General features: G+C 34.9%; 2 protein-coding genes across 2 annotated transcripts; both read left to right on the forward strand.

Moving 5' to 3' along the window:
- Positions 1–383: 383 nt before the first annotated feature.
- LOC130808653 (uncharacterized) lies at positions 384–7706 on the forward strand. Its single transcript, XM_057674106.1, has 4 exons — positions 384–708; positions 1191–1388; positions 4474–4683; positions 6860–7706. The coding sequence occupies exons 2-4, from the start codon at positions 1214–1216 to the stop codon at positions 7600–7602; spliced, it is 1128 nt and encodes a 375-aa protein (XP_057530089.1). The 5' UTR covers positions 384–708; positions 1191–1213; the 3' UTR covers positions 7603–7706.
- Positions 7707–9039: 1333 nt separating this feature from the next.
- LOC130808694 (putative zinc finger protein At1g68190) lies at positions 9040–13706 on the forward strand. The gene is made up of 6 exons (XM_057674151.1): positions 9040–9367; positions 10454–10873; positions 11788–12147; positions 12225–12446; positions 12695–13014; positions 13379–13706. Exons 2-6 carry the CDS (start codon positions 10478–10480, stop codon positions 13503–13505), a joined length of 1425 nt encoding a protein of 474 aa, XP_057530134.1. The 5' UTR covers positions 9040–9367; positions 10454–10477; the 3' UTR covers positions 13506–13706.
- Positions 13707–13824: the final 118 nt, after the last annotated feature.

Consider the following 13824-nt stretch of genomic DNA (forward strand, 5'->3'; position numbering starts at 1 on the left):
GTAGGAAAAGTTTATAATTTCAACCTAAACACTAATATATAAAGACAAGAAATTTGAGTTTTTAGAAATTAGGAAACTTACCGAAGTAAGTAAAACAACAATGTGGAAGAAGAAGCTTTAGCAATCATATATTCAACCCTGGAAGATATTGATAAAGACAGAGTAAACAAGTATGCTTTAGGAGGGAAAACAAATAGAAAAAGTAAATAAATTAGAAACTAACTATGGTTAATTTTTTATAAAATTTAACGGCCACTTAACGAAAAGAAATTATAAAGTGTGACGATTGTAATTAGCAACATAGTTTGGGATACCATTGAAATTAAAAAAACACGAATATCAAAAATAAAGTACAATACAGGGTATATTGATAATATCCTAATCTGTTAGTTAAAGTGTTAATGCCCTAATTTTCAGTTTTAAAGCCCTGGTTCTTCCGCCATTTTAACTATTCACTTCCTCCTTCATATGTTAAACTAAATCATCTTTTTAGCAGTTTTCCATTTACTCCTCTTCCTTCTCTTTCCTTGATTTCAAAAGAGCAGCAATGGCTTCCGGCGCTTAGTTCTCGTGACGAAACAGCCGCCACTGCTGCCGCCTCCGTAGTAGTTCAGAATTCACCCGTGCCGCTCCGTTGGTGCCCCAGAACCGGCAACTTCCCAGCCTTTTTCTTTGGTTCTCGGTGTGTGCGGAAATTCCTTAAGGAAGGTAAGAGCGTTCCAATCAACAAAACCCCTTTTCTGTTTTTTGTTTTTTTTTTCTCTTTTACATGATTAAACTTAAAACATTATTCTTTCCTTGTATATTTTATTTCATTATTTGTTCTCACCAAAGATCCTTACTACTACGAGATTTACTAATTGATTCATGATTTGTTGAATATACTTGTTTAATTAAAGTAGATGGGTTGTGTTGAGAGATATTAGAATAGTGGAAATTGTGATTTATGGCTTTGTTGAGAAATGCTTCATAATGGTAAAATGTTAGTTATTCTAACATTGTTGGATGAATTACTAATTTTTGTGGACTTGTGGATACATTGGGGTTCCTTTTTGTCTTAATGTTTGTGCAAATACGTTTGTTATTATTTTGACTAATTAAGCAATGTATTAAGACAAGTCTCCCAAATGGACCATCTAATTAAAAATTTTGTTTTCACTCGGCTAAAACCCCATTAAATTGCATTGCAGAGTGCAGAGAAAGAAAAAGAGAAATGGGGAAAAGCGAGATGGAGAAGGAGAAGTTGAATCAAACATTAACACAACATATGAGTAACATCCATGAAACCTTGCAGATTATGGATCTAACTCCTTCTTCTTCCCTTCAGAAGGTCAGCTGGGAGGAAGTTCTTAAGATTGGCGATCAGCTCTCCAAAAACGCTACTAGTGGTATTCTTTTTCAGCACTTCAATTTTACTACTACTATTATTGTTGTTTTTGTTTACTGCAGCCATGTTAAGAGTTAATTGTTTTGTTTTTGTAAGGCTGCAGCAATTGGATGGATATTCTGATGTCTTAATGCTGCTCCCGGAATGTCTCTGTTAGCTAGTTTATGTGACCGTATCATTTTTTCTTCAGTTTATGCCTAAAATCCCGCAGGATATTAAGAGATGAGATTATGAGATGAAGGATAATCCATTTCATAACACATTACTCTCTCTTCTAGGAGGGGTACCCAACTTTAGTGGGTGATAACCTTTAATAAAGAGGTTGTTTCCAAGTGACCTTTTGTTTGTTAGCAAACATGGGTTAATAATACTGCATTTGATTTAATAAACCATTTCAATCCTGTCCATTATAATTGTCTTTGCATCCATATGAAGTGTGTAGGGTTCTCCCAAATGTTACTAGAAACGAGATATGAAACGGATATGCAAAAGTTGATTTGGAGTTTTGGGAACCAAGGGTTCATTTGATGGGGGTCCTATTTTTATAATATTTTAATTAGTTTTAGATTTTGACTTTTTTTTCATTAGAACATTGTGGAGATTAGGGAACGTAGTTTCCGAAACGTTAATTTAGAGCTTCGGAAATGATGGTTTTGAAACTGTATTCAATGCAAAGTTTCCGGTTTCTGGGCACTATGGTTCTCCCAAACGACCTCTATAGCTCTTTACTTCTATAGAGTTGTCTTTCTGATTGAGCTCACATTTATGCAATAATGACTTCTGTTTTTTGTGAGAAACTAATTTTGCTGTAATATTTTACTTTGAGAGTAGCCCTATGACATTCGTAGCAAAGGGAGTATAACTGTTTGGGTTGTTAGTGACTTTCTGTTTGGAGGTTGATATGTGCAGGCACTCTTGCCTATTGCCTCAAGAGTGCAACCCTGATACAAGTTGAATGGCTTGGACCCCTTAGCACTACAACAAACACAAGATTAAATGAGCCACAAGATGAATAGCATTAACGATTGTCAAGTCAAATATGTTCATATATCAAGGGAACTTTTCTTGAATTGATGCTAACTAGATAGGAGTTTCGAACATTATTAACGGCTCACTCAAGCATTAGTGAAGGCAAGAAGCCAAGAACTAGGCGTGAAGCATTTCACTTGCCAATTCTCCACAAAGTAATGAGCTGATCTCAGTAAACGTGATTTGTGCTATGTATTATACTAAAGCTTTGACTAAGAAAAATCTATTGGTGGTTGACACATTGGTAAATTCCTTGAGTGTTGCTTTAAAACTTACCTAAGGAGAAATATCAGTATGAAACGAAATCTTACTTTCAGCATGTAGGTCGCTGGTAACCATTTAAGGAGATCGGAACTTAGAATGGGTGCAAGACAGGAAAAAGGAGAGCTCAAGTTTGCTAACTTATAGTTTTCCAATAGGATCATTTTTGAGATATGGGATCATCATTTTGAAAATGGGATCATCATTTTTAAGATATGGGAAGATCATTTTTAAGATGTAGGAAGATCATTTTAAAGATATGGGAAGATCATTTTTAAGAAATATCATAATTTAAAACTAACTTGCAGGTTCTAAGCCATGTAAAAGTATTGTGTTCTATATTTGGAAAATGGGATCATCATTTTTAAGATATGGGAAGATCAAGTAATGATTTTCTTTATGTTAAAGCAATTGCTCTGTTTTGGTGATTATACTACAAAGAATGAATAAATAATTGCAAAATTGTAAAGAATTAACATACCAAGTTGGAAGGTGGGGAAACCTAATATCAATGTGATAATAGACTATAAAACCCCACCCAAAACAATTGAAGACAATTTTATTGATGTTAGAATTCTTGATTACATACACGAATCCAACTCTTAACAATGGAGAATAGTATCTATAGAGATTTCAAAGAGAAAGTGAAAACTCCAAAATTTTCTCTCTAGAACCATAATTTGTGGCACGCTCTCTCTCTAGATTAATCTCCTTCACTTGAGGATTACAAGAGTCTGTAGTATAGGAGCATATATATAGCTAAGGAATAGAAAATGGACAAAAAGAAAAAACTCCCACTCAAAACAAATTTAAAATAGAAGCCATGGTCAACCCACTAAAAGCCGCTCAACTTGGTTGAGCCATTCTGCTCGACTTGCCTAAAGCTTGCTCGAATCAGTCGAGGCATCCTGCTCGAGTGGGTCGAGCGGCCCGCAGCTTGGTTTCTGTCCATCAGCAACATTCTATCTCTTTGTGTCCCTTCATGTGCATCAATAGCAACCATTTATTCCAAGCACAAATACTGTACAAAACCAAGACCAAATGAGATTATTAGAGTCACATACACAACACTTAACTGATTTTAGTTTTTTTTTCGTAATATCCAATGTGCAATTCCAAAAGTTAAGACTTATCAGATGAAGTTTTTAATTGTGGTCATAACCAAAACTAAAATGAAGATGTGTGGTGGTGAAAGTCATTAGGTCGAGGGTGTGAAAGTGATCAAGTTTTGTGAAGATGGAGGAACATTTTGTTGCAATATGTTAAAACATTGATATTGCTGCTAGTAGACAAGGTGATAAGACTGATTTTTAGAGTAATGTGTTCTGTGCTGTTACTTCCAATTCCAAGCATCACACATATTGAATTCCATAATGTCAACGAAAGAGCAGTTGTGCTCTAGGTTAATAATATTTTCTGTGAGGCTTATTATGACCTCTGGATTATCATACTGCATAGTGTTAAATATCTATACAATAAATACTGGTATGTGAGATTGGATTAGAAGAAAGCCACTTTGAGATTATTATCTCTCTTGTTGGATTCTTATCAGAGCTCCGAGCTCCATGAGATGCTCCTTCAAAATAAAATCATCACAAAGATTCTGATATAGTTTTTTGTTTTCTTTATTCCAAATTTGACTGTAAAGTGAAGTAATCTGAAATGTATTTCTTGCATATTGCACAATTGATGCTAAGTTTAGTAGTTTTCTTTACTTGCTAGTTTTTATTTACGGCCAAGCAAGGCTTTTTTGTAGTGTTGATTACAAATTTCAATTTTATCTTACAATTTTGCAGCTGGAATGCTTTTCAGTGAAGAAAAAATAACAGCAAAGGAGCTTGAGGAAAATATGAAGGCATATTTCAATCTGTTGCAGGGTTTTGTTTTGCTTGGCTATGGAAGTACAGTGGGTGCAGGACCAACTCTGTCATCGAATATTCATGCATCATTAAAACAAGTTATAGATTCCAGTTTCTCGTTTTGGAGAGAGAGTGTTGCTTCTTATGGTATAATCTCTTCTACCATTCGTTCTTGTGTTAGAACTCATATACTACTGTTCATTTCTTTCTTTTTTTTTTTTGATATGCAAGTCCAAATGAAAAGGTGTGTTGGTGTGTATTTTAATGGAGATACTGTTGTCATGAATATAACAGAATTATGGTTAGCCCGAAACCAATTACTCGAGGGGTATTGAGGAAATAAAATTTGAGTGTTTTGGGGTAAGCTTTCATCTGTTACCTCAACAAGATTGTAGTATCTCAAGGACAAATGTGTTGAAGACATGAATGCTATGGCTATTGATTCAAAATTGTAACGAGATTTAAGATTGTCACAAGAAATGTAGAGGGATTACTAGCTTTGTAAAAAATCAGAGGGGGTCACAACTTGAGTGATGTTATATGTAATCAAGACATGAAAATGAGGTAATGTGGGAGATAAAAGTGTATTCTGGTTTTCAATTGGTAATGTAATGCTTAAAAATTATTATTGTGGGATTGCTGAGTATTAAGTTTAGGCTGAGGGGCTTCGTGGTTATTCAAGCTTAAGTGCTTAAATTTTGCTTTCTTCAATTAGAAATAACAATTACAAGTACGCTAAACTAGTTTACATCTAAATTTGGTAAAACCACAGTCCATAGGGTTAGAAAAAAAGGACTTGCACACAGTTAACATTTACTTTACGACAAGGTACTAAGAGAAGTACTCAGGTACACAATGACAAAGAAGGGTATTCTCAGGTTATAGATCAATGTAGTGCAATATTTATATATACGTTTAAAAGTGAAGAAAAATGTTTGATCATCTAGAGTGACAACAAAGGGTTTCACAATCACAATTGGTCTTCACAAGGTTCAACTCTCCCTTTTATTTTTGTGGTTGTCTTAGATGAGACGACTCGATCATTCCAACGAGACAATCCTTAGTGTGCCGACAACATTGTTTTAGTAAAGGAGACTAGCAAGGGGGTAAACGTCAAGGTAAAATAATGGAGAAAAGAAGTGGATTCACGAGGTTGTAAATTAAATATGAGTAGGTTGGAGTGCGCAAAGTTGGAAAATGGATACACTGTTTTAAGTGATTGTTTTAAATACCTTGGGTTTCATTGACCCATAGATTTTGTGGATGGCAAAAATGGAGCGCATCAATTTAGATATTATATGAGTGAATTGTGTTCTCGATGCTTAATGATTAGCTTTATTAGACTATGGACTAGTGCTACTATATGGATCAGAATCTTTAACTTCAAGAAGGATTTTTGTTAGATAATTTGAAGGATGAAGTTCAAATCGTAGGCATAAGAAAAATTCTAGGCATCACAAATATTGAAGATAAGATGAAAGTTGTGAATTGTTCAAGATGAAAGCTGGGAATTGTTCAAGTGATATTGGCATGTGTAGCGACAAAGTTTCATTTATCTTGATGGCTTTGGTTGTACTTAAGAGGTTATCTTGTGAGAATAGGGGTAACAAAAAGGTTTCGACTTGAGATTTTACCAGATCTATTGTTGCTTGCATATTCTATGAAGAGCTCATATGCAATTCAGAATCTGAGAATACTGCTATTAAAAATCTTCTAAAGCACATCAGTTCTATGTCTTCCATGTATAACTGGTTGAAGGTTATAGGACATTAATTTTCTTCTACTTGCTTTTTAATATAAAAGTTGGTGATCGAAGGATTTGTGAGAAACTGCATCCTAATTCCTAATTTGTGATTGTATTTTTCTTCTCTTTGGCATTTCATAATTGTTTGGCTTGTGGGTATTTTAGATTCAAGCCTCTTTGCACTATATTCTGTTTCCTGTCCCCATTTGTCTAGTTCATTCAGCACAGTCTTCTGATGTGGTGTTGAAATGAAGTTATCTGCACAACTTTTCGTCAATGTTGCTTGAAACTCAATTGGTTTCATTTATTTTTGTTTTTAATTGTTTTATGAGTAATATTAAGCTGCGACCAAAATTGTAATCCCAAATGTGCATGATACGTCCCTTCAGCAATGATGCATTCATTTTGTGTAGTTTTAGAAATTATGTTTATTCATTTGAGAGATTGGACTTGTATTTGTGTGTCTTGAAGAAAGGCAACTTTTACACCCTATATTGCTGAAATGAATTGTAAAATGGTTAATGTCACTTGATATGTCTTTGGAAATTTGTTTGTAATATTCTTATTTGTGGCCTCCAGGACATCACGCTAAGGAGAATAAAAGAACAATTCCGCAGTTAGCTGGTATAGTTTGGGATGCATGTTCTGCCCTCAAGAAGACTCCTAGGACTAATATAATTGCAATAGGACGGGGAATAACACATGTTGCCGTTTCCATGAAGGATGTGTTGCGTGAGTTGAAGGAGCTCGAACCATGTTCGTCTGATCCAACCAATGAAATATCAAGCCCAGCCGCAGAAAGCACAACTTCTGATGTTGATGTTGATGCCGATGAGTATGATGATCTAGGCAAAGATCTATCACCCAAAGAGATGAAAGTCGCTCAATTAGCAATCACAATTGTGTCGGAAGCAGTTATTGCCGTCAAGGAACTTATAAGATCCATTACTGGTTTGGTTAAGAAGGAAAATCTTACAGAAGAACAGGGGGTCGAGTCCTTGGAAAAGTTACTGAAGCTTTGTCGTAGCATTGGTGTTCAGGTGGATGAGCTTGGGGCCTGTCTTTATCCACCTCAAGAATTATCAGCTATAGCTAAGTCATGTCAAGAAATATCCAACTTAACAGATGAAGTGGAAAAAGAATTGCTTTGTTTAACCAGCTCTGCGGAAGCTTTTGTCAAAGGATGCAAATCACTGAAGAAAATCTTGGAAGTTATGAAATTGGAAGTATGCAGCTCTCTCCTTGACGATGGTGAAGTTGCACAAAATTCCGGTGAATCGCATGTTGTAGAACAAATGCAGAATCTTGTTGTGCAAGATTGATTATCTTTTAATTTCCCTCTTGACCGCATTGTCACTATTTGGTTAAGAATTATTACGAGATACTTTGTCATTTGCACAAAAGTGTCGTATAGCTCTATTCTTTATGTGGTTCTTGTCTTTTGCAATTTTATGTTGCTCGATTGGTTTGCCCCTATGGTTTTGTGAAGAGATGGTGAAGGTAGCTTTAGGCTATGAGGATGATGGTTATAGTTGTGGAGCCCTTTTTATTGAAGGGATTAGTGCATACTAGAAGTAATAAGCGATGGACCTTGGTTACTCATTAAGCTCACGAGGTTTGAAGCTTGGGATGGTGGCCTTGTGACCTTGCCTTATGCCCCAATGATGAAAAGGGGGAGTTTGAAGGTGGAGAGGTTGTGGTTGGAATATATGATGGTGTTAAGAGGAAACTTGGACACGTGAGGAATGTATCTAAACTTGAAAGAAATCGCAGACGATGTTCCTTGTTTTGAAGCTTTAAAGGTCACAAGGAAGAGCATAGTGCCTGTAAAAGGTGTAAGGAGTAAAAGCAATTTGTTTGTGTTTTAAGAAAGTGGTGGCCGACTAGACTATAACACTATGTTTTCATAGCAATACTCGGGATAAAAGAAAGAAAAGGAAGGGAAGGGAAGGAAAGAGAAATAGGAAGAAAGTAACACTTATTTGTTTAGGAGGAAAGGAAAGGAAAAGGAACGAATATAAAGTTTTTTCTTCAAATCTTTCTAATTTTGGAAAGATTCATATCTTAATAAAAAATCTTTATTCAATTCTTTCAAATTCCTTCCCTCTTATTTTGTTATCCAAACAAGAGATTCCTCATCCCTTCAAATTTCTTCCTTTTTTTTCCCTTCATTTCCTTTCATCCACACACACTCTAAAGGTAGTGATGTAACACGTAAGTCACCAAGAGGGCAGACTAGCTTTTTTGAAGGAAAGTCGCTCAAGTGAACAGCATCAGTGCCCATACAAGGAATAAGAAACAAATTATTTTTATCAAACATCTCTATAATAATTAATTTAAACAATTAAAATCTCAGTCAATACTTTCAATAAGTCAAATTACTGTCGACTATAACTAACAATCATTTTTAAATAAACCCATCAACAACTAATATAACAATTAAACCATGTATTATCCATTTGCCAAAAAATCATAGAAGTAGTATAGAATGTTAAGTAGGTCCTACTAACACCAGTTTGGCATTTGAAAGTGGAGATCCCATGGTATTTTGCACTTTTTCCATAAAAGGTTAAAAGTAATTTTCAATGGATGGTAAAAAGACACGAGCAAAAAGAAAACTAGAGTGCTTGCTCCTTAGTGCTTACTACCTACGCCATTTACCAAAAAAGAGATGCATTTGACTACAATAACGACACCTGGCAGACTATGATTGGATAACAATGGATGACATGAAAAGCTAAGAAATGGGAGAAGATAACGTCAAGTGGGGTCCACAGTTGGCCATAACTAACAACACGTCAGCCAAAAAAGTGGGAGAAAAGGGATAGATTTTAGATAATAAAGTGTCCAAACTCCAAACATTACTGACACATTACACTTCTCTAGTCTCTACCATTTCCCTTTGGGAAAATATTCTCGATTTTTCTTTTTGTTTTTTTTAATTTTTAATTAATTTTGATTTTACAAAAAAAAGAAAATTTTTTTGATCAAGTTTGCTGAGTTCTGAGTGTCTTTCATGGAAGAAGTAATACTAGTCGACTCAATTGTTTCTTCAAGTTTCTAGAATCTTCTCTTGTCAATTTTCAGGTTCTATTTCTTTTAGCTCTTTTAATTATTTTGATTTTTAATGGATTGCTTGTTAATACATTTGTATGATGATATGATGTGATATTATTGATTATTATTAATTTCTTCTTAGTTTTTACTATGATTTTTATTATTGTTTAATTGATTAATTTTGAAAATCAAATTTTATTTCGATTGAAGAATAAACGCATCTCAGAAAATATCTTAAATTCGATTTTTAATTAGCTTTTTCTTCTTTTAATATGTAACCTAAAAAACTAAATTAAATAAGATAAAAAGTTATTGATTTATATAATTTTATCACCTTCATTTATTCGATCTATGTGGTGAATGAGTAAGAATCATAAAATGAGTGTTTAGAAATAGATCGAGTAGAATTGTTATACTTGTTTTACTTGATCAACTTCCTCTGGTCGAAATTAGTCGTTATAATTTTTGTTTTCATGTTATTGAAAATATTATTTTGATCTTTAATATTTTTATCCATGCATAATTAAAATTAATAAAAATTTATTAAAAAGAAATAAATAAGATCTCATCTGATTATGTTTGAAACACAAGGTGCATACTTTTCATAAATATCATCTAAAAACCATATGACAATGGGAGGAAGGGTCCAATAACGTATGAAGTGTGCACACCTATCTTTAATTCATCGATTTGGGACAAATCATCCCAACAATTCCTTATGGTGACCCTATATTTTAGGTTTTTCTACGTGGTGAACAAACATTTTTTTAATTCGGTGGTCACCTTAAGCTTCTAACTTTTCCACTTGGTAGGAAAATATTTTTAAGTTTTGCTAAATTTTCGGAATTATTATCTATTTTAATGACTTTTTTCATAAAAAAAACATCGCAATCACTCTTATGGAGCAAATTTTCGGAAATTTGTTCGAAATGAGTATTTAATTTAACAAAAAACTCCATCTTTTGTCTACCACATGTAAAAATTGAATGTTGGGGGTCAAAAACACAGTATCAGTGGAATCTCCCATTCTTTTTTATTAAAATAAAGGCTATAATTCTAATGTGATTCTTTTCGCACTACATAGCAATGCTTGATGTTGTAACATACATTGTGCAGCCCAATGAATGAAAAGGCTCAAAAATGGAGAGAACATGTGAATTCTGTGGAGCACCACAACCAGTTGTATATTGCCAGGCTGATGCAGCTCTACTCTGCCTCTCTTGTGACTCCAAAGTCCATTCAGCTAATGCTCTATTTAGCCGTCATTCTAGGACTCTTCTCTGCGACTCTTGCAAACAAAATCCATCCTTTATTCGATGTTTGGACCATTCGATGCTATTATGTCAGCATTGTGATTCTCGACTGCACAATACTTCGACTGCACACAAGAAGCTGATGATCGGTAGCTTTACAGGTTGCCCTTCCGCTAAGCATTTTGCTACAATATGGGGCTTTGATGTGAATCATCTCGATCACTACTCTGCAGTTGAGTCTGCGGTTTCTGCTATAAGTACGATTCAAACATCACAGCATAAGGTAAGCGGAGATCTAACCATTTACCGTTATTTGTGACATAATGGGATACAATCCGTTTCATTGTAGGCAGGTAAACATCCCGAATGAAGATGAAAATTCCCATTTTCATGCTTCACGTTCATGATTCGGGGATACTCTAGACCCGAGCCTACCTAGGTCACAACTCAGATCATTTGATTGAAAACTAAGAGTATTGATACTGAATTGTGTAACATATAACTCTGAAAAATCACAGCCAAGTTAGTTCAGTTCACATACAAAGATGAATGCTCGACCTTAAACTTGTACTTTGGATTCTCCCTACTTAAAACCATTTATTGTTATTAGTGAATTAATGGGATAAAATCCATTTCATTTTAGGCATGTAAACATCCCGAATGAAGAATAAAATTCCCAGTTTCATGCTTCATGCTCATGATTCAGGGAGACTCTAGACCCAAGCCTGCCTAGGTCAAAACCCATATCATTTTAATCAAAAACCAGGAGTATTAATACTGAATTGTGTAACAAATGACAGCCAAGTTGGTTCAGTGCACATACAAAGATGAATGCTTGAGTACTTATACTTGTATCATGGATTCGCCCCTATTTATAACCATTTACTGTTATTAGTGACTTAATGGGATAGAATCCATTTTCTTTTAGGCATGTAAACATTCCGAATGAAGAATAAAATTATCATTTTCATGCTTCATGCTCATGATTCGAGGATACTCTAGAGTCTAGACTCGAGCCTGCCTAGGTCACAACCCATGTCGTTTGATTAGAAACTAGGAGTATTAATATTGAATCGTATAACATATAACACAGAAAAATGACAGCCAAGTTGGGTCAGGGCACATACAAAGATAAATTCTCGACCTTTTACTTGTATCCTGGATTCGCCCTATTCATAATGCATTACTGTTATGCAGAAGTGCAGCAGACAACAGGAGCAAAACAATTGCTTAATCATGCATCAGATTCTTGACTTAAAAAATCTTCAGCTTAATGAAGGAGATAATAGCCAGACAAAACCATTTCGACATAAAAGAGAGTATGCTCCATCATCGTCCTTGCAGAACACTTCTATTATCCTTAACGAAAACCTCGAGCAGCAGTGCAAGGAAAAGGAACTTAATCGTCTCACTAATGAACTCGAAAGCTTAGAAAATACAAATCAAGTGTTGAATGGAGAGCATTTTCCGTCCCCTATCACTCAGCTTGATCATCTGTCGTTTTCTTCCGCGGAAGACCCATTTTGGCAATACAAAAGTGCAATAGATAATAATCAGGTTTGTCAAAATATTCTGATTGATTCTGTAAAATTTGAAAACATTTCCTTTGAGAGTTTCTGAAAATGGCACTGCAGTTTTGGTCACAAAATTTGCAAGATCTTGGAATGTGTGAAGAGCTCGGATGCTTGGACGACTTCAATATACCTGATGTTGATGCAAAATTCCACAACTTCGAAGATCTTCTTACGGGCGATCCTGACCTAACTCGCGCTTTGCTTGAAGACAACGATCCCATGTTATCGGATTTGGAGAAGGCTTCCATGAAAAAGTTTGAGAACACCCTTCTAGAAACAAAGGTATGGTTTACCGCTATCTCTTTTGATAAGGGTGGAGTGATTCACGAGTCGAGAGTCTGACTAATCGCATCCTCCTTATCTCTTTTGATAAGGGTATGGTCTGCTGTCATCCAATCATTTTCAGACCCTGGTCATAGCTTCTATGTGTGAGATATACCAGGTATTTTGTGATGATGACGACTAAATTTGTCTTTCGCTGATGTTTAAATGCTCGTCTTGGGCGTTGTTCTATTGCATTGTTATGTCAGGAAATATCGGTTGCTTCATCGATTTCCACCAATAAGCATGTCGATTTCACGAAGGAAGCGAATTTAGATACAAATGTGACTTATAGCATATCAAGAAGTATGCAGAGTTCACCACACCTTGCAAAATTTTCTCGTTCAGCTACATTTTCTGGTTCACTGCTCAGTGCAGAAAGCAATGGTAATGACTTTCTTGACAGTGGAAATTCAGGGAATTTAAGGAGACATGTATCGTCCGATAATGTAGGAAATTTACATGGAGTAGAGGCAGAAGGTGGAGAGATTTCGATCAGAATTTCGAAAGAGAAAAAGAAGACTCGATTGTAAGTGAACATCGCGCGTTGTGGTATTTGGCTTTTTCATTTACTTTTCGGTTGGCTTATGGCTTTTGGCTGGTTAAAAAGCCAAAAATGTTATGATTAAAGGTTTTTAAGCTAGCTGAAAAGTTAGATTTTATGCCAAAACCAAAAGACTACTTTTTCTCTAATAAACGACCATATATATTTCAATAATAACTAATGTTTATCATGCATCTCTCTAACAGTTGGCTTAAGCTACTGTCTTATGGGCCAATACTTTTTGATGGTAAAACCAGACAATAGCTACAGCCAACAACTCTAGCTAACGACCACTTACCAAACAATAGTGCAAGTGAATTGAAGCGTATTATGTGGATTTCTGTTACAGGCATGGGAAAAACACTCAACTCGCACCACGCAAGGCAAAAGTCGACATGCATAAGAAAATGAAAAGTCGATGTGCCAAGGTGCAAGGCTATGAATCCGATTCTGCAAATGTGACTAAGAGCTACTGATGAACTTGTCGACTTCTCTTGTTATATTTTCTTTTTGTTATGTACATACATGATTGTCATTTCAACCTTTCACTATCGAGATAGTGGACAAGATTGATCTTTCTTTGTTCAAAAAGCATAAGCACAACACACTATCAACTATGAACTATCAAGTGTCATATCATTCTTCTAATAGTATAATATTAACATTTCATTTGGTAATTAACGTGAATGATTTGTAGTGTAAATTCTCATAAAATGTGACATGTCATTACCATGGTGATAAAACTTTAATCATAGAAAAGATTTTTATTTATCACAATTTTTCATAACCACTTAC

Source organism: Amaranthus tricolor, chromosome 3 (genome assembly GCF_026212465.1).
Source record: "Amaranthus tricolor cultivar Red isolate AtriRed21 chromosome 3, ASM2621246v1, whole genome shotgun sequence".
Classification (NCBI taxonomy): Eukaryota; Viridiplantae; Streptophyta; class Magnoliopsida; order Caryophyllales; family Amaranthaceae; genus Amaranthus; species Amaranthus tricolor.

Bases quoted from the DNA above. Each gene is read 5' to 3' on its own strand.
- LOC130808653 (XM_057674106.1), top strand. From the start codon at position 1,214: ATGGGGAAAAGCGAGATGGAGAAGGAGAAGTTGAATCAAACATTAACA. The intron at 1,389-4,473 runs GTATTCTTTTTC...ACAATTTTGCAG, and splicing joins CTCCAAAAACGCTACTAGTG to CTGGAATGCTTTTCAGTGAA. The intron at 4,684-6,859 runs GTATAATCTCTT...TGTGGCCTCCAG, and splicing joins AGAGAGTGTTGCTTCTTATG to GACATCACGCTAAGGAGAAT.
- LOC130808694 (XM_057674151.1), top strand. From the start codon at position 10,478: ATGGAGAGAACATGTGAATTCTGTGGAGCACCACAACCAGTTGTATAT. The intron at 10,874-11,787 runs GTAAGCGGAGAT...ACTGTTATGCAG, and splicing joins TTCAAACATCACAGCATAAG to AAGTGCAGCAGACAACAGGA. The intron at 12,148-12,224 runs GTTTGTCAAAAT...ATGGCACTGCAG, and splicing joins GTGCAATAGATAATAATCAG to TTTTGGTCACAAAATTTGCA.